The sequence below is a fragment of the Aethalodelphis obliquidens genome, unplaced genomic scaffold (genome assembly GCF_003676395.1).
Source record: "Aethalodelphis obliquidens isolate GAN/ISIS:26980383/991018 unplaced genomic scaffold, ASM367639v1 scaffold31, whole genome shotgun sequence".
Lineage (NCBI taxonomy): Eukaryota > Metazoa > Chordata > Mammalia > Artiodactyla > Delphinidae > Aethalodelphis > Aethalodelphis obliquidens.
Genome location: NW_020837975.1, coordinates 6,612,786 through 6,637,828, shown reverse-complemented (window position 1 = coordinate 6,637,828; position 25,043 = coordinate 6,612,786). Strand labels below are relative to the sequence as shown.

The 25,043-nt window shown below is 55.7% G+C and overlaps 1 protein-coding gene across 3 annotated transcripts in view; it reads left to right on the top strand.

The window, feature by feature from the left end:
- GRM4 (glutamate metabotropic receptor 4) overlaps positions 1 to 25,043 on the top strand; it is a 111,066-nt gene that overhangs the window by 4,371 nt on the left and 81,652 nt on the right. For 2 of the 3 annotated variants that reach the window (XM_027126791.1, XM_027126789.1), the window contains exon 2: positions 7,334 to 8,229. Coding sequence is in view for 2 of the 3 variants with exons in the window: in XM_027126789.1 (XP_026982590.1) it covers positions 7,711 to 8,229 (519 nt within the window). In the remaining variant the exon portion in view is untranslated. Of the gene's footprint in view, positions 1 to 7,333; positions 8,230 to 25,043 lie in introns of those variants that run through there. The other variant, XM_027126790.1, reaches the window with a different exon arrangement.

The following is a 25,043-nucleotide window of genomic DNA, read 5'->3' as shown; positions in this document are numbered from 1 at the left end:
CCCTGCAGCCCTGCCCCCCAGCCCCCCAGCCCACAGGGCAGAGAGAGTCTCTAGCCGCCTGTCCAAGTTTCTCTTGGCTCCTTGGAAAAACGAGCACCACAAGGATAGCAAAAATCACCCTTAAATGAAAGCTGATGACTCCCGTCGAAATGTTTTATAATTAACCTCACCGTTTAGCAATCTCGTGGCAGCAGTGAGGCATAAATATATGTGTACACACGTATATTAAATAAATTGGGGAATGCGGTGCATAATGCCATTATCTGGATCCCATTCAATTAAGGTAGATATTATCTGCAGTAATTGGGAAATGCCAGCCCATAATGACAGCCGTGCCATTTCGGCTCGAGCCATGCTGATGAGCAAGCTGTAGTGTCTCCCGAAGCCTCCCTCTTCTCCTGGAGAAAGCCCTGGCCGCCCAGGGGCTGTGATGACGCCCTGGGGAGCTCAGCTGCCTGGCGGTCCCAGGCTGGGCCACCTGCATCGGGACCAGGAGGTTGGAGTCCTCCCTGGGTCCCCCACACTCAACCCTCGCAGCCATCCCTCTGTCCCTCAGGGGGACAGACTAGTCTCTGGACCCGTGTTCTGGCTGGGCTGTGACTTCTAGTAACACTTCATCGCTACAGGGTTATTTTTAGATTTGAATATAGAAATAAAGATTGGGGACTTGACCTGGATTCTTAAGTTTTTGGCCGGTGATCGCTTCTCAGATGTCACGGCCCCTTCTTTGTGCCTGGCCTCAGGGTGCCTTAGGGTGGGAAGTCTCCCCCACAGCTGTGGTTCTGTTCGTGGCTGTGCAAGGCAGTAGGGTTTGGACATGGACTCCCTAAGCCAGTGGGCCCCAGGTTTCCAGGGCAGTGCCGGGGTTCAGTGGGGGGGACAGGAAGAAGGAGGAGAGAGGAAGAAACAGCATTAGCGGGAAGCCCACATTAGCAACAGCTGCAAACAAAGGCACTTGCCCGCTTGGATGTTGTGCTGGAAAACTGGATGGTCCTGGCAAGTGGGGGTGGGGTGAGTTGGGGCCAGAAGGAGAGGCCTGGGGGTCTGCATGGGGGCTGCTGGTTGGAGGAGACCTTGAGCAAGCGTGAGCTTGGTGGCTGGCCCCCTGGCTCTGGGAGAAGGGGAAGGTCAAGGCTGGGCATTTTCTGAGCTGAATTGGTGGGACCCAGTGCCAATGAGATGTGCTTTCTTTGCCTTGCAACTGATGGGAGCTGCTGTGGCCTTAGCAGGTGGCTGCCTTTGAGCCTCTGGTTTCTCTAGTCCTGAGTCCCTGTCTGCTGTGCTCACAGTGGGCCCTCCTTTCTCCATCCACACCATGGCCCACAAGGTCCTGCTTGATCTTATGCTTGGAGCCCGCTCTGACCTCCTCTCCTGCCTCTCTCCCTTCCCACTGCCCTCCAGTCATGCTGACCTCCTTGCTGTTCCTTGAACAATGAATGCTAATCATATGCCCACCCCAGGGCCTTTGCACTTGCTGTTCTCTCTACCTGGGATGTTTTTCTCCCAGACACATGGCTCGTGCCTTTACTGTTTTTAATCTCTGCTCTAATGCCACCTCCTCTGAGAAGCCTTCCCTGACTATCTTTTTCTGAAAAAGCTCCTCTGGGTCATTCCCTTTCTCCTTACCTGCCTTGTGTGTCTTCATAGCCCCTTGATCCCCTGAAGTGCCACCCATCTGTGTGTAGATGTATTTATTGTCTCTCCTGCGCCACTCCCCCACTGGGATGTTGGCTTCCCAGGGCAGGTGTTTGTGTCTGTTTTCACTTCCAGCGTTTCCCCAGTGCTCAGAACGGAGTCTGGCACACGGCAGGAGCTCAGCACGTATTCGGATGGCACATTGAATAACTGAATGGTCATGGATTATATTCCATGCCTGCCCACACAAGAGGGTTGTAAGAATTCAGGGCAAGGTCTGAGCCCCACTCCGGGAACCTGGAATGCTGCTGCAGACCCCCACTCCCTGCCCTGGGCTCCACACTGGTGAGGGTGGTGCTGTGCTGGCTCTGGGCAGGGACCTGGCTTTGTCTGGTTGTTGACTGAGAATTTCCTGCATTCTGAGCCTTGGGCTGGGCACTGGGACACCGAGATGAGGGCGGTGCTGTGCACCCAGGCCCTTAACGTGCTCCGAGGCTTATCAGTGCCCAATAACAACACACAGAGAGAGGCCTTATGGCACTGACTGTGGAGGAAGGAGATAACAGGAACTAGAATCATCAGGGCAGGCTTCCTGGAAGAAGAAGTATCTCAGTTGCTCACTTGAAGGGTAAGCCTCACAGGGAGGAGGCTGGAGGGAATCCAAGGGTCAGGGAAGCATGGGCAACTGGTTTGTTTCCCCCTTCTTAGTTTCCGTTGGCATGAAGCTCAGGAATTATGTCCTCCATCCCTTCCTTCGTTCCTTCCACACGCATTTCTCAGTACCCACCGCATGCCCAGCACAGAGCCAGTCACTTCTGAACCAGGTCCTTGTTTTGGAACAGGGAGAGGATGGGTTTTGAAGTGAGGTCTGGGGTTTCTGAACTTGAGAGGTTCCTGATCAGGCCAGGGAGCTGGAACAGCTCAGGGAATTGAAGGGAAGGGGGCATGGGGTCCAGACCCCCACTCTTCCCTCCTTCTTGCTCTTAGAACATGGCTCGGGCTGGGTCAGTGCCTGGAGCAGGGCTACTCTTCCTATTATTCTAGAACTAGATTACCTGGGAGAGAAGGGTGGAAAGACCCCAGGGATCATTGTCACTTCCACAGACCCCAGTGGGGGATGCCAGGCACCGTGCAAGCTGGGATGCAGAGATATCAAGATGAGGATGACGTGATCCCCTCAAGTTGTGGTCCAGGTGGGGAGAGGGTTGTGCTGCTGGGGTTTGAGGGAGATAATTGGTTACCCCCTTTCCTTAGGGACCCAAATCATACAGGTGGAGGTTTGTTGCTGGTGCAGCTGGGGTGGAGCGGGCTTCTGATGACCTGCTTCCTGGGTTAGGCTTTGTCCATTTGAAAGGAGACTGTCTAGCAAACCTCACTTCTGCCCAGCCAGCGCAAGTCCCCGGGGTCAGGAGAGAGGGGGGCCTTAGAGGTGACCTGCAGTCCCAAGGGGGTGAGGGTGGTGTAGGAAAGGAGGGAAGAGGCCTCAGGTTCTCCCTCACTGTCCCCTTTGGGGAGTGGAGCTGCCAGCCCCTCCTTCCGTGGAAATGTGAGATGTGGGCGATGAGGCGTCTGAACAGCTCAGAGGGTTCAAACCCCACTCCACTCCTCCATTCACAGTCCCTGAGTTCTCCCAGCACCTGGGCTGGGCTGGGCCCAGCAGAGGTCAAGGTGAAGAGAGCTGAAGTAGGTGCTGGAGGAAACTGGGGCAGGCAGAGGGGAAGGGCCACCATAGGTCCGGAGGCCTGGCTCAGGAATGTGAGGAGGGTGTGCTGGGGACCCCGGGCAGGCGGGGAGTCCTTTCTGGACCTGGCTTTCCTCGTTCCACCCGCTCAGCCCTAGGGGCTGGCCTGCTGGCCTGCAGAGGAGTCAGGAGGCTGAGCGTCCCCTCGGAGGGCTGGAGGGGGGACTGAGCCGCTCTGGTTGTGGCCCCCACCCCTGGAAGCAAAGTGCAGGGTCCCTCCCTCCGACTCTGCCCTTTATTTCGTGTTTGGGAGAATTCTATTTCTTTAGCTTTTGGAGAAGAAAAAGCAGCTCAGTGAAAACTAAACTGGAGCTTATTAAGTCACAGTAGCTCTCTTCTGGTTGTTGTTTTGTGGTTTGTGGTTCTTTATGGCCCAGGCCCTGGCTGGAGAGGGAAGGGTTGAGGTCAGGCAGGAGAAAAGCCTGGAATCCTGCTTGTTAAGACTTGGAAGGGGTCACTGAGGTAGGTTTGGCCAGTTCCTCGGGCGTCTGAGAGACCCTCAGGTGGTGGGGCTGGCTGGGCTAAGGGAGGGGTGAACTACAGCTCTCCCCCCAGCCTCCCCTCCCCCATCCCCTTTCACTGAGGAGAATGTTCTGGAAAATGCCATTGGCCAGTGAACTATTGCTCTACCCTGTGCTCTTCATCCCTTCCTGCCTAGTTCTGTCCTCCCTGGAGAAAGGATCTAGCAGGGACAGCAGGGGGAAGTGAGTAAGGGGTTCTCCCTGGAGAAAGGATCTAGCAGGGACAGCAGAGGGAAGTGAGTAAGGGGCTGAGGAGGGAGGTGGGAAAGGGAGACTGAGGACGGGAGAGGAGACCCATCTGGGGGTGGGTGGCCATCGTGGTGATTTCACCTCGGGCGGGACCCCCCCTAACTGTCCCAGTTTGAGCTTTCCTGGCTGTTTTGGACCTGGGGGAGTGGTCTGAGGGCTCCCAGCACCCCCCCAGCTCCCCCCTCCCCTGCAGGTGGAGGTGCCCCATGGGGGAGGGAGGATCAGCCGGGCTCCCCCTGTCCGCCCCACCCCCAGCCTCTGCTCTCCTGGCTCCTTTCACTCCCAGGTATTTTTACTTTTCCCTGGTGCCTGTTATGCTGATCAAAGGAAGGAGGGGAGGTTGAAAGAGGCGGTGGTTTGCCCAGCTCTTGGAGAAGTTCGGAAAAGGCAGGCCTGGTAGGTTTGAGGGCTGGAGGGGACTCGCTGCAGGCAGGCTGGGACCCAGTCCAATGGAGAGAGGCCTTGCTGGTGTCTGAGCAGCTTGGGGCAGGGCCCGGGGCCTTGCGGTTGTGATTCTCATCTTGCAAGTATTTGCCTTTCTCCTCACTGAGGCCTCCTTCCCCTGTGTGGCCTCTGTCCTTGCCCTGCCTATGGTGTGTGTGTGTCTGTGTGTGTCTGTGTGCGGGCACTGATCAGCCCAGAGGTGCTCAGGCTTCAAGAGAAGCCAGTGTTGAGCCCTCACGAAGGATCTGGAAGCCTTTGCAGGGCCTGACTGTCAGAAGCTGCTGTGCATTGGTTTCCCAGCCTGAGTCCGCCCTGTTGCAGCCTCAGCTCACCACCTTGTCCTGATGCCAGAAATCCCTCCATTTGAAATTCAAGAAAACCAAGCCTGACTTCCTAGGATGTGGGAACTGGGCAGGGCCTGAGAGACCCTCGGGGCCAGCGTGGTGGGGTGGTTGGGGCCCGGGCGGCCTGCCCAAGCTCCGTGTCCCTGGGCTGTGTCACTGTTTGACGTTTGGTGCCTCAGCTTCGTCATCTGTGTGATGGGGATAAAAATCCCACCTGGCTCATAGGGATGTGAGTGTCACCTGAGAAGCACCTGCGTGGTGGCTGGCACACAGCGCTATGTTGTCCTTCGCTGTTATTTCTCCATGGGGCACAATTGGCGTTTGGACAAGACAGTGTTTCATTGTGCGGGCTGTCTTGCCCATGCCATCTCTGACCCTGCCTGGATGCAAGCTAGTAGGTGACTCTCATCATTGTGACAACTGAAATGCTCCCACAGGGACAGGATGGCCTCCAGACTGGGTCTTATTCCAGCCCATCCATTTTACAGATGTTGAAACTGAGGACTCCCTAGGGGACAGGTGTGGCCTCCAGCAGGGCAGCAGCAGGACTGCAGGGTGGTCTGAGGCTTCTGCCGTTTCTCTTCTGAATCCCCTAGAACTGGCCTCAGCAGCTAGTATCCCCCATCCCCTCACTCCCCACGGCCCCCTGGGAGAGAGATCTGATAACTCACTCACACAAAGGGGTGAGTGCTGATGAGGGGTCCACACAGGTGTAGCTGCCCCGCTCTTGTATTTTAACAGCTCTTAAGCCTTCCCCAAAGCACTACACCAGCCCTAGGTCACTGAGTCCTGGCTTCCCGCCAGCTTCCCCAGGCTCTCTCAGTGTGACTGGGGCTGGCTTTGAGTCCTCACCCGCCTTGACTTGCTGTTTGACTTCGGCAGAGTTATGTGGTCCCTCTGGGCTACTGGTTCACCTGCAGAGGGGGCTGAGGAGAATTAAGAGCCATACTCTTGGCCTCTGAGGAGCTAAACGGAGGAGGGAGCATTCTGATGCGGGGGTAAGATGTGAGGTGAGGGTTTAGAAGAAACCCGGGAGCTGAGGTTGGATCCTGGGGTGTGCCCCCTCTCCTCCTCTACCCCTTGTGCAGACCTGGAGCAGTCAGGGCCTCTGTGGGGTGGGGGATGGGTGGTTCTGAGACCACCACTTGGTCTTGATAGAGGGACCATATTTCCAGGGACACCTCCCAACCCAAACACAAGCTCTTCTTCCAAATGGCTAGGGAAACTGAGGCACAGAACGGGTGAGTGGCTGCTGGTCTTCATTTGACAAACCCATGGGGAAGGGGGCCTTGGGGTCGCCCCCTAGCCAAGCCCTGGCTCAGCTTTCCGCCTTTCTCCCTGGGGCCTCCTGAGTCGAGGGCAGGGAGGTTGCTGGTGGTAAGGGAAGGCTGGGCCCACACGAGGAAGTCCTGGGGAAATTAGCCCAAATTAGCCATGAGAATGAGGAAGAGCTGGTACTCCCTCCTCCACCCTTGCAGATAAATATTTAATCACAACAACAATAATAACGACCGTCATCATAACGTGCACTAGCTCAGGCCAGAACCCAAGCCCCACTCGCAGAGGGAGGAAGTGGGGAAGAGAGAAGGAGCAAAGGAAACTAAGAGAGAAAGACCCTTAGAGAGGGGGAGGGGAGGGGAGGGGAGGGGAGGGGAGGGAGGCCCAGCAAGAGAAAATGAGCCTCAGTTGGGTTGACCGCCCGCCCCCCTCCCCCACCACCCGCCGGCCGGGGCAGAGCAGCTGGGGTGGAAATGGGAGGGTCCACCTAGCCCTCCCCAGTTCAGCAGGAGAACCCCAAAGCCCCGGCAGCCCCAGCTTCTCCCTGGCCTTCAGGCTGAGCAGCTCTCAGCCAGACTTCTCCTGGGCCTCGTTGGCTTTCCTTGTCTCTGAGTCCTCAAGGAGCCCAAGTGTGTCTGGTTCCAGAGCTGGGAGCCAGAAAGCTGGGTTCCAGGCAGCGTTCTGCTGCTTGCCCGCTGTGTGACTCGGGTCAGGTGCTCTCCTGCTCTGGGCCTTGGTTTCCTCGTCCCTGAAATGAGCTGTGCCCTGTGGGACCGGTTTCTGCCTGCTCCTTCCTGTGGGTGAGTGTTGAGAGGGGCCTCTCCTCTGCCCAAGCCTCCCAGGCTGTTGCCTGGGGAGAGAGCTCTCTGAGGCCTCGGGTCTGATGGTAGTGGGCACAGGCCTTAAGAAATCTTCAGACATCACCCAATTTCTGCCTCAAATTCTCCCATTTGGACCAAAGTTGAGCAGCAGCTGGGAGGAAACCAAGCTCAGGAGATTTGTGGAGTCTTTGGCTATAACCTCCAGCATCTCCTGCTCTCAGGCTCCTGATGAGAGATCCGAATTGCTCATGTCTTGTTTGGGCTTCTCCTTGATTCTCTCTCTCTCTCTCTCTCTTTAAGGTTGGTAAGAGGAGAGCATTGGAGCTGTTTTCCCCTTGATGCCAAGACCTGCCAAGCTAGGAGCACTCTCCTCCTTTCACAGTCATCCACCAAGAACAGGCCTGCAGGACGTGGGGACCAAGCCCAGAGCTTTGCTGCACCCCAGGCACTCCCTGCCGTCTGGGAGCATGGCCTGTGCCCATAACTGAGCGTTGCCTGCGGGGCGAGGAACACCAGCATGGTTCAGCCTGTTGGCTGCCATCAGCCGCCCTGCTGCTGAAGCTGCACTGGAGAGACTTGTGGGGGCTGCTCTGCCCCTGCTCCCCCAGGCTGTGGGCCAGGGGCCCACACGGCTAGGAGGGAGGCCTGCCATTCATGGGTCTCTAGGGATTTCCGAGATGCCTGGGAAGAGGGGCTGGGGCTGGTGGTGGGCCCGGCTGCTCCTTTGCCTGCTCCTCAGCCTGTCTGGGCCCTGGGTGCCTTCCTCCCTGGGGAAGCCCAAAGGCCACCCTCAAATGAATTCCATCCGCATAGATGGTGACATCACTCTGGGAGGCCTGTTCCCGGTGCACGGCCGGGGCTCAGAGGGCAAGGCCTGCGGAGAACTCAAGAAGGAAAAGGGCATCCACCGCCTGGAGGCCATGCTCTTTGCTCTAGATCGCATTAACAATGACCCGGACCTGCTGCCCAACATCACGTTGGGCGCCCGCATACTGGACACCTGCTCCAGGGACACCCATGCCCTGGAGCAGTCGCTGACCTTTGTGCAGGCGCTCATTGAGAAGGATGGCACGGAGGTCCGCTGTGGCAGCGGCGGCCCGCCCATCATCACTAAACCTGAGCGCGTGGTGGGTGTCATCGGTGCTTCAGGGAGTTCGGTCTCCATCATGGTGGCCAACATCCTTCGTCTCTTCAAGGTTAGTGCCTGCCCAGCTCCTTTCTCTTCTTCTCCTCCTGAATCCGAGGGAGAGAGTGTGTTTCCCAGCTCCCCGAGCAATCTCTGAGAATTTGGGGCTGACCTGTGGTGAGGAGGGACCCAGCTCCGTGGTGCTGACCATGGTGCTGAAACAGCACCTGCTGCAGGCAGCTCCTTGATCGACTCTGCTCCTCTGCGGGGAATTCTGAACCGGGAGGGGAAAGGAAGTACTGGCGAACAACAGAAGGGAGGAGGAGATGGGCAGACAGAAATATAAAAAACCCAGACAGATGGACGAATAGAAATTTAGGTAGATAGAAAGGTAGACAGATTAAAAGATAAACATAGAATAGGAATGTGAATGTTGGAGATTGCCAGGGAGAAAAAGCAAGACTTTTGTTTTGACATTGTTTTTCAATAATTGCAATTGCCAAGAAAGATCTGTTTTTCTCCCGGGTAGCTGAGAAAGCCCCGCATGGCCCTTCCGCTCCACCTCAGGATTATAGTTAGAAGATGTGTCCTGATTTTTTGGATGAGGTGTTGGCTACCGCAGTGAACGGAGATGAGGACGGGAAAAGGCCTGGAGGAGCGGGCAGTCCCTGTTTCTGGTGCCCTTGGCCCTGAGCTTAGCCTCCCTGGCTCATTACCTTCCTTCTGCCCCTCTTCCTTGCACACCTTTCTCCCCTTCCTTCTGGAATCCCTCCCTGCCCCCTCCTTGCCGCCTCCCTTCCTCTCTTCCTGGGGCAGGAGCTGCTGATTTGCAATTCAATTGGAGCCAAGTGCTTCGCTAAGCTGCTAAAACTACTGAAAGCTACTGGGTAGAGAGAAAAACATTACAAGCATTTTACCAATAATTATGTGCCTGCTTCTCTCTGGGAGCCTCCTCGTTTGCTGTGTGTGCGTGTGTGTGTGTGTGTGTGTGTGTGTGAGAGAGAGAGAGAGAGACAGAGAGAGAGAGAGAGACAGAGAGAGAGATACAGAGAGAGACAGAAAGACAGAGAGAGAGGGAGAGAGAAGAGGGTGAGGGAGGAGGAAGGTGGCACAAATGGAGCCTCTGGGTCCCTTCTTCACTCTGGTGTTAGATTCTTGGCCTCTGGAATTGGCCCCTTGCCTCCTCAAAGGCTCCAGAGTTAGGGAGTGGACAGAGAGAGGCTGTTTGGCCTCATGCAGGATGGGAAGCGCTGAGGCTGGAGCCGTCTCTCCTGGACCCTTTCTGGAACACGTTTGCCCAATCCCATGATGCATCAGTACTTGGGGGGCATTTCTGGGGGCCGGGGTAGAAGTGGGGATGAACGGTGCGAATGTCTCTGTGTTGGCTGTGAGGGTAGGTGGGAAAGAAAGGTGGTTGAGTTGTCCTGTCACAGCAGGGGCGGGGTTGGAACTTTGCCATAGGCTGGTCTGGGCCACGTGTGCTCTGCAGTCCTTGCCTTGGGGCCTTCTTCCTGTAGTGTTGGTTTTGCTTGATGATCCAGATGAAAACATTATTTTAATTTAAAAACAAATGGATGCATTCTGAAGGAATGCAAAATCACGCCGAAGCCGGAGACTTGAAGGAGACTTTGCCTTTGTAGCGGGCAATTTGAACAACCGCTGGGGAGCAGTGTTGCTTGTGGACATTCGTTGGTGGGATGGTTGGGGAATGGGAAACTGGTCCAGTCCCTCCACCTGCCCAATTCTGCAGTGAGGAGTAGAGACCCAGAGGGGAGGGGGAGCAAGGCTCTGTGGTCCCAGGGCCTAGTGATGGCTTCGGTGAGCTGTGTCACCAATTCAGCCTGCCTTCCCTGGGCTTGGGAGGTGAGGCGACCTGGGTCATCCTGACTGAGTGGGGCACAGCCCCCCAGCCTTTGAGAAGACCAGACTACAGGTGGGGCTGCTGCAGTGTCCTTTTCTGAGCTTTGTATTAAACACCTTGGTGAGTCTGTGTCTTTTAAAAAGTGTTTTATAAAGATGATAAAACAACGTGATTGGGCCCTTGGGGCTATGACATTGGTAAGGGTCCTTCCCCACCATGTCCTAGAGGGGAACCAGTACGCACTTTATAGGGAGGTGGAAAAGATCAAAGGAGCTGAGAGGTGTCACCAGACACATGGCCAAGGCTCTAAGAAAGGTCGCTGTCAGCATGAGGCCTTGAAGCGGGTTCTTGGAAGCCCCACACAGCAGTGGGCTGTGACTGCTGTGCTGACCTCTCCCAGGATGGGGAAGGTCGCTGGTGGGGTGAGGGGGTCTGGGGCCAAAGGGCCTCACCAGCCGAGGGCTCTTCAGCTGCCCATCTGGTCACATATGAATGTGGCGTGGCCTGGGTTTTGTCCTGCCCCGAGAGCAAGATGGGACTGGGAGGTAGAGGCCTAGGGAGGGGAGAAGGAAGGGGGACGGAAGGGGCCTGTTGGGAAAGGAAAGGGGACGGGCGGTGGGGGAGATGGGGAGAGAGGCAGAAGGAGACAGCTGGCTATGGTCCGAAGTCCCTGGGTCCCTTTTAAGATCGTTAATGTTCCAGGCTGGCGACAAGAGGGCTCCTCAATAATTAAACTGGTAGAAATGAGAGGCTGGGCCAGAAACTGAAAAGCCATTTACAGAGACAAAAAGGTTGAACTTTGAGGAGGGAGGTCAGGTGCAGAGCTTCAGGCAGGGAAGGATGAGGGAGGGGCATCTTGGGGGCCAGGGGAGCTGCGGTGTCAGGTGTCTGTTTCAAAGGGCATTGCTGCGCCCCAGCCCCGCTCCCTGCCAAGGCTATTAGTGGGGTCTGCTGGGAACTTCCCCCAGAGGCTGTGATTACAGCTCTCTTTCCTCCATGAGGTGGATTTCCTGTGCAAAGCTTAGAGAGGAGCTCTGGGTTTGGGGGCACGTGGGGTAATTTCCTGCCTGGAGAATGCTGATGGGGTTCTGTCAAGGCCAGGGTATGAGCAAAACTCACACCTGCCAGAGCTGGGAGGGGCCAACTTCCTGTCGTACAGTTGTGGAAACTGAGCCCTGATTAAGGGACGGGCCAGGGCTGGGAGTCAGGTCCCAGCTCCCAGAACTGACTCCTTCCAGACTGCCTGCCCAAAGCAACTGGGTTGGAAGTGGGGCCTCAAACCCAGGCCGTCTTTAGGGATCAGAAGCCCTGACTTCGGGAAGTTGTGGGTCTGACAGCTCATATCCTTTACTCCCCTGTTCCCACCCACTCCTTCATCTTCATTTTGGCTCCATTCTCCTAGTCAAGGGAATATTGATGGAGCTAAAGAATACTTTTCAGAGGAGAGCCTAACGCAGAGGATGTGACCTCTACAATGCTGTGTCGTGGGGACAGCCCAGGTTCTGAAGCCAGTCATATCTGAGTTTGAATCGTTGTGCCACCAGAGTTACCTCACCATATCCACCATATCTACTCACCATACCAGTCACTTACACCATAGTATGAACGAGTCAGTAATATCTTTTCCTGAGAGCAGTTATTGTTGGGGGGAAAAAGAACATAGTAAGTGCCCTGGAAGGAAACAGTTTTCCAATCCTTGACCTGTAAGAGCTCAGAAGGATCCAGAAATCATTGCATTGAGTCCCTCATTAATTTTGCAGTGGAGAAAAAACAACAACAACAACAAAAACTGAGGCTTGAAGATGGGAATGTGGCCTAGCATGGTGGGTAAGCATCTGGAGACTGGAGCCAGACAGCTTTCGCCACCTTGGCAAATCGTTTAGCCTGTTTGTGCGTCGGTTTCCTCCTTTGTAAAAAGGGGATGACAGTGGTCTCCTAGGCCTGGTGTGGGAATTAAGGGTTAATGTCCAGAAAAGGCCTAGCCTGGTGCCTGGCACACAGTCAGCCTGCAGAAAATGTCATTGCACAGCTTGTAGCTGGGCCTTAAGTCGGCATGAGAGGCTCCGTTGATGTGGAAGAGGCTGGGCCGGGTGGGCAGGGACAGATGGTGACCTTTGAGGCTGATCCTGGAGAGGACCGACCATCTGCTGGGCCTCAGGTGTCTCCCTGTGGTGTGGAGACTGAGTGGCCAACTTAACTTGCAGGTAATGAGGGTTTTCTGGCCGTCACCACAGTGGGGTTTGAGCACTAAGACTGGGGTGGAGTGGAGAGAGGGCAGGAAGGGGCAGGTGGGAGAGGGGATGCCAGCCAGCAGGTGGAGGGCAGGTGCCCAGCTTCCTAGGAGAGGCCGGGCCAGGGACACTGGTGGGCAACATTGGCTCTCTGTGCCACGTCAGCCTGGCCTGTGAGGGCTTGTCCCTCGCGGGGCTGTGAGTGCTGGTAAGGGTCTGTGGTGCCTTTTAGAGAAAGCTGCCTGCCAGGTGCTTGGCTTGTCTGCCCCTCAGTGCCAGGCCCAGGGCTCCTGGGGAACCTCTGTGGCTCAGCTGATACCCCATGTTCTGCTTGAAAGTGTTTTCACTGCACAACCAGGAGGAACTTTCAAGAGGGTCCACCCACTCTCACACAGCCTGCCTGTCCTTGAAGACAGCTCTGTGCTTGCAGCGCCCAGGCCAAGAGACGTGGTGGCATTTTTGACCTCTGCCTTTCTACCATCTGCAGATCCTGCAGGCTCTCCTTTAGGACACGTCCTCGTGCTGGAGTCTCCTCAACCCCCACCTTGTGCGCTCTCACCCGGATCCGGCAGAAACCTCTCTCCTCTCCCTGCTTCCAGACAGGCCTTTCCACAGCCCAGCCTTTGCTCAGCTAACAGAGCGACCTTGCTAAAAGCCAAATCCAACCTGCTCCCCACCCTGCTTAAACTTGTTCTTGACTTTGCATTGCTCTTAGATTAAAACGCAAACTTCCAAAATGCTTGCCAGTCTGACAGGCCCTGTGCTACCTGGTGCTCTGACCACATCGTTTTGCCTCTCCTGGGTGCACTCCATACCAGTTCTACTGTTTTCTTTATGTTCCTTGAAGACACTGTGCTGTTTGCCCACCACAGGGCCTTTGCACCTGCTGTCCTGTCTCTATTGGAATGTTCTCCTCCTACTCCTTGAGGCTGCATCCTTCTCATTCAACCTAAAGTTTAAGTGGACGCTCTTCAGAGAACCACCCTCCATCCCCCAGTTATTCTATATTATTTTCCCATCTTCCCCTTCATGACCCTCACCACAGTTTGTAGTCATGTCCGTATTTCTTTGTTTGTTTTCATGTTTCTCTTGGCTTCCCCTCTGGGCTGCTGCCTGTTTTTGTACGGCCCATGAGCTGAGAATGGTCTCCGTGTTTTAAATGGTTGAAAAAAAATTAAAAGCAATATGTCATGACACAGGAAAATTATATGAAATTCAAATTTCAGTGTCTGTAAAGTTTTATGGGAGCGCAGCCATGCCTGTTCATTTACATATTGTCTAGCACTGCTCTTGAGCTATGCCCTTGGAATTAAGTAGATGAGACAGAGACCATCAGCTGACCCCTGCTGGCCTCTAAGTTGCGCCTGTAGGATCCCAACAGATGCCAGGTCCATGGGGGGCCCTCAGGAAATCATGGCTGAAGGGACTCACGGAGAGTGAGCCATTTGCAGCCCCCATGTCTCCCCAAACTCTGCAATGACAGCAGGGGGGCCCCCGTCTGCAGAGCCTGCATGAGCTCCTGGCTGTGGGGATAAGTGTAGGTAAGCTCACTTTACCATGGGGTCCAGCCACTGGCCACCAGTGCCCACCACTTTGGTGACCCCTGGGCCACCTGTTTCCTCCTCCCAAATACCTCCAGCCCCTTGCTGACTTACGGAATTCTTTTCGCTTAATGCTTTGTTCCCCGTTAAAGGGTATCCCCATGTCCCACTATTGGCTGTTGTTAGAGGTTTGTCCCAAGAAGGCTCACTCAGTGCATGTTCGGGGGTGAATGAGGGACCCTCCTGAAGAGGTCGTTGGGGTAGAATAATCGCAGCATTTACATGGCATGTGTCCTGTGTCAGGGTGTGCCCCAGTCCTCACAGCAACCCCCAGGGGTAGGTGTACAGTGGTTATCCCCATTTTACAGACGGAGAACTGAGGCTCAGAGAGGCTAAGCAAATTCCTCAAGGTCACACAGCTAGTAAGTGGTGGAGCTGGGATATGAACCCAGGCTGTTTGACCCTGAATCTACCCTTTTTATCCCTCTGCTCTCTTCTCTCTTGGTCATCAGATAGTCTTGGGTGAGATCTGGCCCAATACTCACTGTGTGGCCTTTCTGAGTCTCAGTTTCTGTATCTGTAAGAAGGAGTGTGATGATACTCATTAGGCAGCAGCGATAAAGTACGCAAAGCCTTTAGCGGTGCTTAGGGGTTGCCGGTGTTACGAGAACAGGTTGGATAGACATTAAGGTGTGAGAGGGGGTCGGGGAGGAGGTGTAGGAAGTGGTCTTGCTGAGGGTGACTGTCAGGGCCTGTTCTCCTGAGGTGAGGACCACGCAGCCCTCCCTCTGCTTTTACAGCATTTCTCTTTCCCCCAAACCCTAGGTGTCCCTTCGTGGTGGGAGTCTGGGGAGGGGGCCTCAAGACCCAGGGTCAGACCAGCATCTAAACAGAGTGGGGAGGGAGGTGAGGGGAGGGGAACAGCCCTGACCACTGAGTTGCCAATTCTCTCTGTGCTTCCGGCAAGTCCTTCCCTGTGGGTGGGGCACTGGGGTACAGCTTGCATCGCCTGGTGGTTCTCAAGCCTGGCAGCTCATCATAGTCACCTGGGGAGCATTGGCTTCCTGGGCCTCCAGTGGTGAGGAGCCTTGGGGCTGGGTCTGTATTTGCACACCTGCTGGGAGGCTCAGCTGGCCGCTGGGTGGATGCTCTGAGTCCTCCTTGGTGTCCCGGTATTCCTGTCCCCTCTGGTTTCCCCAGCGAGTGCCCCCGCCCACCCCGCAGCCCTCTCAAGCCCACTTCCTCTGATGTGTACCTTCGGGTTGCAGGACCTCTCTGAACATGGGAAATTTGGGAGTGGAAGCAACAGGGTTTCAGCTCTGATCACTGGACTGGCAAACAGGCTCATTACTAGGAATGAAAAGGAGAGAGTGGAGGCCTTTGGGGGGCCTCTGGGTAGACTTCCTGGAGATGCCCTGGAGGGAGGCCTGGTGGGCTCCTGGAGCCTGGGTAGGGCTGACAGGGCCCCTGGGCAAGGTGTGTGACATTGTGGAGGGGCCGAGGTGGGGCTGAGCCTGGGGAAGCTCAAGGTCATGACTGCTGGTTTCTGGCTCGCTGTCCCCCACCTGGACCTTGGTTGGCCCATCTGTAAGAATCCATTCATTCGTTCACTCACCAAGTGTGTCTTGAACATCTCCTCCGGGCCTCGCCCTGCTAGAGCTGTGGCCTCCAACTGGCTACACATTGGAATCAGCTGGGGAGTTTAAAATTCCTGGGTATCCGAGCCCCACCCCAGGATTTTGGATTTGATTGATGTGAGATGGGGCCTGGGCTCCCCGGGTGATACTCACGTGCAACCCCAGGTGGAGAGCCGCCACGCTAAGCAACCTTACAAAGCAGGCAACAAAGCAGATGGAGGCCTGGCCCTTGTAGGCTTCCACGTTTGAAGGGAAGGCAGGCAGTGAACAGGTAAAACACATAAACGTATAATTGTCACGGGAGAGCACTTCCTTGTAGGACAAAGCAAGGAGGTGGCTAGAAAGCCATGGTGGGTGGGGGTGCCAACTTAGGATGGTTGGAGGTGGACTTTTTGAAGGGGGACATTTGTGCATAAACTTGAGTCGAGTGAAGGAGGTCGCCCTACGAATATCTGGAGGAAGAGTTTTCCAGGTAGAGGGAACAGCAAGTGCAAAGGCCCTGGGGCAGGACTGTGCTTGGTTGCTGACTTGACCCAGGAGCTCAAGAGGGAGGACCCAGACAGCCCTGGGGCCAGGGGGAGGAGGACCAAGGGGGCTCCAAAACCCACATCTGCTTCTTCTAGCTGCAAAGGGTATTGGGGGAGGAGGGTTACCAGGATTCTGGTGACCTTGGGCAAGTCACTGGGCCTCTCAGGCCTTCAGTTTCCTCACCTGTAACATAGGTAGGTGGTTCTTGACCAGTCCTTGTGAAGCCACAGAGGTGATGGGGAGGAGATGTAAGGGTAGAGCCCATGTGAGAGGCTAGTTCTTTCTCCTGGCTCTCCCCGTGCTGGCCTCTGGCCTCCCCCTCCCAAGCCCCCTGTACCTCTTCTAACTCCTCCCCCTTCATTTCCCTGCTCCCCGCTCCCTGACCTGAGGATGAACAGAGCTGGATACAGGAGGGAGGCAGACGGGGACCCTAAGGGGCAGTAGCTTTCAGTGGTCAAAGCGTGGGCCCTGGGCCAGATGGCCTGGTTCATACCCCTGCTCTGCCATTATTACCTGGGAGGCCCCTCTCTGTGCCTCAGTTTCCTTGTCTGTAAAACTGGGGACCCTTGTAGCCCCCACCTCATAGGGCCTTGTGAGGATTACATGAGGATTACACAGAAAGAGCTCAGGGCAGTGCCTGGCATGGGACTCGATATTGGCTGAGTGCCTGGCCATGGGGGGGGCAGCCACACAGTAGGTCACTCAGATCCTGGCCCCAGATCACTGGGCCTCTCTGGACCTCACCATCTCATCTATAAAATGGGCAGAATCACATGCACCTTTCAGGGTGTGGATGCAGAATAAGAATGGGAAGCAGGTGGCAGGCTGGGCGCACAGTAGGGTCAATAATATTTGTCCTCATCTCTTGCTGACAGAGTATCCAAGGGGCCTTCGAGGAGGCATGTGGTCTGGGCCATGAAGGGTGGGGGGCTCTGTGGGGCGGAGGGGCAGGTTGCTGGCTTTGGGCATAGGAATGACTCTGGTGAGTGTACCCGAGTCCCCCTGTGTGATGGTCCTGGGGTCCTCCCGACCCTCCCAGTTAGGTGTGGGGGATGGTAGGGTGATCTCCGGCTCCCCCCTTGGGGAAGGCTGAGGGTCCCCTTACCAGAAGTCTCCCATAGCTTAGGGACCTGCGCTCTGGGCCTGGCTCTGCTGCTGACTCACTGTGTGACCTTGGGTGGGTTGGCTGCCCTCTCTAGGAGCCGAGGGCGTTGGATTAGGTGGGCTCTGACCCCGGTCCTTTATCTGGAGCCTTTCCTGCAGAAGGAGCGACGAGCTTACTCCTCAGGTTCAGGCTGACCACCCGTGGCCTCCCCTGGTCGTGGGCCTCCCCACCTTTGCCTGGGCCATGCCCTCCTCCTGGAATGTCCTCCTTGATGCCTGACGGGCAGAGTCGGGCTCCTCCCCCAAGCCCTGACTCAACATCCAAGACCTTCCTGACCCTCCAAGGTCTGAAATCCTGGGGTACATGGGGTTTCTCGTGTGGCATTCTTGGGTCTCCCCAGAGTTCATATGCACATTGAGGGCAGGACTGGGTTGGACCTCTCTTGGTGCCCGGCCTGGATACAGACAGAAAGAAAAATCAGGGAGCCTGCCATCCTTGGGACCAGGAGTTGGATGAGGGAGCTGTGCCTGCCGCATGGGTGGGGCTCACAGGCCGCAGGGCTAAGCCCACTTTACTTCCCCCTGCCAAGCCCGGTTTGAACTGTGTACTTTTCGGTTTCCCCTGAATTACTAAACTAGCATTTTTATGACCAAGACATGTTGGAAATGAAAAGGAAAATTCTGCTTTATATTCCAATTGACCTTTCCACTTGCCACCTGTTCAGGGGGCCTGGGCTGGGGCGAGGTGATGAGAGAGAGAGAGGCGGGGGCAGGGGGGAGTGAGAGAGAGAGGGAGCCTGGTGTGCTTGTGGGGGCCTGGCTCTCCCACCTGCCTGGGGCTGCAGGAGCTGGGCCTGACTAGGTGGCCGCCTTCCCCACAGGGGTCGCTCTAGACAGCAGGATGGCCTTGGGTCGAAGCTGGAAGGGGTTTATGGGAAGCCTGAAGTGTGAGGAAACGTTAAGTGCCTTCTAAGTACTTTGATTATTTTAAATTGCTTAAGTGGTTTCTAAGATGGTCCTAAGTATCCCGGTGACAAAATCAATTAGGAAAGTACAACAAACTCAGTAAGAGGAGAGTAGCCCCCTCACCTGCCTTCCCTGCCCCCATTCCCACCTGGGCCTGGCCGCTCAGCCTGGACCAGGAACCCCTCCTCTCGCCTCCCAACATCAGACTGGGGCTCCCCCACCACCTGTGCTGGGCTCTCCCGGCCTTAAGTCCTGACCCCTCTCTCAAGCATTTCAGTTGGTGGTGGGGGAGAGAGGGTGTGTGTGTTTGGGGACTTGACAGGGTCTCCTTTAAAGATGCTTCTCTCTCCGGAATGAGCCTTTTGTCTGGCCGCTGGGGGACCTGGAGCACCGTAGGCACGGCCTCCTTTTCAGTGACAGCATTACTGTGTGAGTGCCTCAGACCTTCCCCTGGGTGTTCAAAGGAGCCAGAGGACGTACCCCAGCCCCTGGAGTACAGCCTGGAGGCAGCCACCGCTCCCTGCGTGCCTTCCAGAGAGCTCTCGGCCTGGGCGTGGCTGCCGTGTCACACACTCCAGGCAACATTCACCAGCACGTGGGGGGGGCTGCACACGTGTGTTCTCCCCCTCCATTTTCACACATCCGCAGCCCCTGCTGGGTGAGCTTGCAGTGCTCTTGGGGTTCACCTCTGTCGGCACAAAAGGGCTTTGTGTGGTCCCCAGGACTGCCTGCTTCCTGTCTCCTCAGGACGGACACTTGGTAGTTCCTGATCTCGTGCTTTAACAAAGAGCTGCGATGGGTAACTTTGTGATTGGCCACTCCGCAGGTCTGTGTAGGGTGAATTCCTGCAGACACGTGCTGGGGCAAAGGGCAAGCGTGTTTATAATTTCTTGTACTCTTGCCAGCAAGGGGTGACGGCTGGACTCGGTGGCGCCCCGTGGCCGGGACCGTGGCCCCAGAGGAGGTCCTGTGGCTGATTCTGACTTGGCCCCCGTGCAGCCTCGTGTAGTGGATCGTGGGAGGTAGGGCCGGGCTGGCCCCTGGGCCTCAGCTCAGGAGCTGCCCAGAGGAGCGAGTGGGCTCGTGTCATGTCTCACTGGTGGCTGGTGGGGTGTGAGGTTTCTGAGCCGCTTCCTCGGCCGTGTCTGTGCACGTCCAGGGGGCTCTCCCTCCACAAGGAGTCGTGGCAGTGAAGGCTGGGGTGCTGGGTGCTGGGAAGCAGGAGGTGGCAGGGCCCTACCTAACTGGAGCGGTTATCCTGGGAGTGACAGGTGTTCAGGTGCTCCCTTTGGGGGTGGGTGGAAAGGTGGATGTGGCAGGTGCAGCGTAGGAGGCAGAACCAGGTGTCCTCCATGATGCTATGAGCATAGAGCACGGGAGTGGGGAGAGGTGCCCAGCTGGACTCTGCCGGCCTGAGGCCGGGGGACTGTGGCTTCACTTGATTCCTCCTCAGGAGGAAAGCCCCCAAAGCCCAGGAAATTCAGCTCCAGGATTGCAATCCAGCATGGTGGCTGTGGACAGGGGGCCAGTCCAGCAGGGAGGGGAGATGACCTCACTTGCACCATTTGCTGTGGGCAGGAGGGATGCATGGCAGGAGGGGTCTGGGAGAAGGAGGCAGGAGCCCCAGGGCTCCCAGGGTGGCCTTGCCTTGGTACCCATCTCGTGCACCTCAACTCCAGCTCTCCCTCCAGCCCCTGCCAGCTCCAGTCCAGTTCCCCAGGGTCATTCCCTGACCACACCCCTTGCAGTGTCCAATCTGCTAACCTCTGCTTCTGATGTCCCCTCAGCCCCTGAAGAATGCTCTCTCTGCCTTTTCTTTACATAAAAAATAATTGAAGTATAACTTATACACGGTAAAGTACACAAATTTCGAGGGCATTACTTGATGAGCTTTTATAAATTAAGATATAGAACATTTTCAGTTCCCTAGAACATTCTCTTGAGCCCCTCCCAGTCCACATCCCTCCATCCCCAAGGCTAGTTGGTAGCCTGATTTCTAAAAGTATAGATTAGTTTTTTGTTTTTTGTTTTTTTTTTCAGTACGCGGGCCTCTCACTGTTGTGGCCTCCCCCATTGCGGAGCACAGGCTCCGGACGCGCAGGCTCAGCGGCCATGGCTCACAGGCCCAGCTGCTCTGCGGCATGTGGGATCTTCCCGGACCGGGACACGAACCCGCGTCCCCTGCATTGGCAGGCGGACTCTCAACCACTGTGCCACCAGGGAAGCCCCCATAGATTAGTTTTGTCTGGTTTTGAGCTTCACACAACCAGAGTCATACAGTCAGTCTTTTGTGCGTGGCTTCTTTCACTCACATTACCTGTGAGATTCCCCCATGTGGTTGGGTATTTTGATGATTTGCTCTTTTTCATTGCTCTGCACTATTCCACTGTGTCATTGTTTGTGTAGTTCAGCATTCATTTACCCATCCTGCTGCTGCTGGACATCTGGGCTGAGTTCAGTGTTTGGCTATTAGGAATAAAGCTCTTCTGAACATTTGCGTACATGTCTTTTAGTGGACATTAGTGCTCATTTATATTATACATATAAATATGAGTAGATACGATTGCTGGCTCGTTGGCTGCATGAATGATTAGATTTAGGAAAAGCTGCCAAACATTTCTCTAAAGGGATTATATTCCCGCCACATTGTTTTTTGCTTTGGAAATTCCACCTGTGCTTCAAAGGCCCATCTTGAATGCCACCTCTCCTGACACCCTGATGGATAACAGCATTGGTCACTTGGATGTCAGCTCTTCAGGGCACGGTTGTGTCCCTTTTCTTGTCTGCTCTATCTCCAGGGCCTGGAACCTGACAGGTGCTTCATAAAATGAATAGTTGAATTTATGTGCCTGGCCCTGTATCAGGAGTTTCACATAGGTTATCTAACGTAAGTCACTGGCTAGGAAGTCCGTCGCACTGGCCCTGTTCTACAGGTGAGGAAACTGAGGCTTGTCCAGAAAGCAGTGGAGGCCTGCAGCACTGCCTATCCCTGAAGCCTCTGCTCATTCCACAGTTCTCAGCGGCATGTGTTTGGAATTTCTTGCTCTTTTTCAGCTCGCCCACTTTGATTTCACTCGGCCTCATATTCTAGTCCGGGGGTTGTTGAATTAAATCTCGTGGGTGACCTAGTTAGCTTGTGACCCAGCCAGCTCCTGAAGGATCTGTCAGCTTTTTCTTCATCCTGAGCCTGTGCCCTAGAATCAGGGTTTTCCAGGTTGGGATGGGGTGGGAAGGCTGAAGAAACCCACCCGTATGAAATTAAAGCCCTCTTCTGGCTTTGTCAAAGTCCCTTGTCAAAATCCCTTTCCATTGGTTGTGACAATCCCTGAGGTCACAGCCTGGCCACCGTCATTTGCATTTTCCGAGTGAAAAAATTGGAGCCCAGGGAGGCGGGGTGATCTGCCTAGAGTTGTCAAGGAGCCTGGGGAGGAGCTGAGGTGAGGGCCTTGAGCTCCTGCCTTCCAGCCATGTGCTGTAGGATTGTAGGGGTGTGCTGGGAGTGGATGGAGAATGGGAGTTAGGCTAAGAACCCACCAAGGCTTGTCCCAGGGCCGCTTTGGGGAGCTGGAAAGGCTCTTTCAGGTCATCGATTTACTAAATGGTCTTTTAGAGCCCTGAAAAGTGTGCTGGGGTGTCTCAGGGGCAGATCCCTAGAGGAGCCTGGAGGCTACTGTCCATGGTGCTGAAACAGGACCTGACTGTTGGGAAGCAGAGGAGGGGGCAGTAGAGCCGGCCTTGGGGGCGCTATAGCTCCCCAGGAGGTGCTATCCTGCCAGTGTCGGTGGGAGCTGGGCATGTGGCCGGGCAGACGGTGCAGGCGCCTTGATATTTTAATTGAAGCCTGGAGACACGGTTACTCTCTCTGCTGTGCTAACAACGTACGGAATAAATAATTCATTGGTGGCTGTGTTGTGCCTGCTGTTCTCACCCATGGGGGTGGCCACACGTGTGCTCAACATGCAAGCTGCTGGGTGGGCCAGCACTGCTATTATGGGCTGGTGGATGGACCAGAGGCGGTGCGTTGCCATTTTAACAGGGCCCTGGTCACCTCTCAACCGCCGCGAATCCGTTTCCTCCCAGGCAACCCCCAAGGAGAGGTGAGTGGAATGCGGGGCCAGCTGCTCCTGTGTGCTGCAATTAAGTGGCACTTAAAGGTCCATTTGTCCTCAGAGCAGCCTGAAATGGCAGCAACCTGGAGGAAAGGCCCCTCTTCATGGGCACTCTCTCTGGGCTGTGTTTGAACTGGTTCCATTGGATTCAGCAAATACGTATGGAGCTCCAAGTTTGTGCAAGATACCGGAGCAGGTGGTGGGGATGGGAGAGATTGCCAGTGAATAAATCTGGGTCCTTCCTGGATGCGGAGGTATGACATGCATATGATTTGTCACAGCTCAGGTTGGGGGTGTGGGAGGGCTGTGGTGGAGGTACAGGCGAGGGTGTGTGGGGGCTCAGAGTAGGGAGAGGTCGGTTCTGACAGGGCATACATGGGGTGGCTGCCTGGAGGAGGTGTCCTGCAGGCAGAGAGGGAACCATGACAGTGCTCCAGTGGAAAGGACAGGTATGGTTGGAATTTCAGGTATGTCTGGCATGGATGAAGCAGGGCTCCTGGCATGGGAGAGGGTCAGTGGAGAGGGAGTTGGGATGGATTAGGGGCTGAGGCCAAGTGTGTGGGCTTGATGCTGCAGGATGGTGCCTTGGTCCGATCTGGGGGTTAAAATATTCCTTTGGGTGTGGAGTGGAGGTTTGGTTGCAGGCCGAGGCCTGAGGCTGAGAGAATGGTTAGGAGACTGATGGAACAGTTCAGACCGGAGGTTATGGTGGCCCGAATGATGACCTTAAGCATAGTGTCATTCATTCATTAATTCATTCAGCAATCAGATAACTAGTGAGTCGTATGTTAGGCTAGGTTAGGAATAGAGCAGGGAACAAAAACACACGCAATCCTTGCCTACATGGAGCTGACCTTCTAAAGGGGGAGAAAGACAGTAAGCAAGCAGTAATTCAAGAGGTGACAGGTGCTGTGGAGGAAAATTGCAGAGGGCCGGGGTTTCGAGAGTGATGGAGGAGGTGAAGAGTTCTTTTAAACCAGGTGGTCAGGGAAGGGGCATTTGAATATAGGCCCAGGCAAGTGAGGAAGGGAACCAGGTGCCTGGGTGGTATTGTGGGTGAGGGGCACAGCCAGTGCCAAGGCCCCGAAGCAGGAACATGCTTGGTGCATGTGAAGAACAAGGAGGCTGTTCAGAGAGGAGGAGGAGAGGCGGCAGGGCTGGGTCAGCAGGAGCTCTGGGTCCCAGGACAGAGCGTGGCTGTTCACTCCAGATGCATGAGTTGCCTGTGGAGGGTTTTAAGCAGAAAGTGATGGGATCAGATTTATGGTGTCAGAGGCCCTCTGGCTGCCCTGCGTGGGCTGCAGGTGTAGCCGTGTCAGAGGCAGGCATGGAGGAGTTCATGTGTAATAACCGTCCCTCCCTCTCCCCTCCTCCCAGGGGGCAGTCAGCCCCCAGCCCTCCTCCGCAGAAAGCCCCTGAGGAGGCTTCCAGGAAGCCTGGCAGTTCTGCAGAGCCCTGTTCGTCCCGCCCCCCTGCCCCACGCTCCTGGTCCCCAATCCCTGATGCGCTGCAGCTGGGACCCTCAGCCACTGCTGGATGTGCCCTGTTCAGGGCCCTCTCTGGGCCTCAGTCACCATGAGGTGAGCATCGTGGCAAATGTCTCCCTCACTGAGTTGATGTGAGGTTTAAATGGGAGAATGTCTGTGAAAGCTGTAGAGGGAAGGCCATTATTATTACAGATTTCACAGCTAGAGGGCAGACAGAAGGGAATGGTTGAAGGGGGCCCTGAGAGTAGTTATTTAGGAACCTGTGGCTGCAGGTGGCGGTCCTGGCTGAAATATGCCTGGATTCAAAAGCTGCAGGGAAGAGATATTTAGGGAAGCACATGCCGGACAGACTGCCCAAGGAAGTGGTGGGTGTGGGGTGCACCCTTGCCCTGAGGGTGCTGCAGTGACCCCCTGATGTCTGAGCCCTGGGGTGAGTCCTGTCCTCACAGGAGGTCCTTCTTCGGCTTCCGCTGTACCCTGTGCCCCCTCTGGCCCCTTCCCACCAAGAGGTTGGGGCCAGGAGGGTGTTTCCAGCTGGAACCTGCTGTGGGCCCCAGAGTGTCCTCATCTGGGGAGTTGCTCACGCTCCCCGCCTTCCATACCAAGCCTTTCTCTCCCCCACGGAGAACCTGGGGACTCCCCAGCCTCCAATCAGCTCAGGCCCAACCGCAGGAACCTCCCTCCGTCCCTCCTCGGGAGGGTGGTTGAGTTATCTGCCGCTCATATGTTTGGCAGAGAGCTGGCGGTGAGACCCAGACTGGGAGTGCGTTCAATGTGGGGCTCCTTCTGGGGGAACCCCTCTGATTGCTGTCGGCAGCCGTGGATCTGCTGAGGCCCTCCAGGAGCTGCTTATAGAGCTGTGAGCGGGAGACACTGCCTCCCTGGGGCTAGGGGAGAGGACTCAAAGAAAGGGCCTGTTTAATTTAATTCTGTGTTTTATTGCTCGTTGGATAAATAACCTTCATTGAGATGGAAGGTGGGGGGGATGGACAGGGAACTTTGATTAATTTCGAGCTGGTTTCTCATTTGTTAATTTTCTCCCAGTTCAGCAGGATTATTAAAATAAATTACCGACACTGCTCTCTCCTCCCTGGGCTGGAGCGGGGCTTGGTTCACAGGAGTGATCCTGCCCCCCTTTTCCACTACAGTTATTTAGGTACGACTTGGGGCAAGTGATGAGGCCTCCTCTGTCTCGGGGTCTCTGGGCAAGGCCCCCATTTCTTGTTGGGGATGTTCACGTCCCTGCAGCCTCATGGAAGTGCTGGGCACCCAGGGAACGGTGAGAGGTGCTAGCCAGCCAGGGTGCTCTCCCTCCAGCAGTGCCAGTTACCTGGGTGGGCTGGGGCCTGGAGTGAGGGACAGGCCTGCCAACTCCAGCCCTCTCCCCAACTCATGGTATCCAAGGGAGCGGGACAGGCGG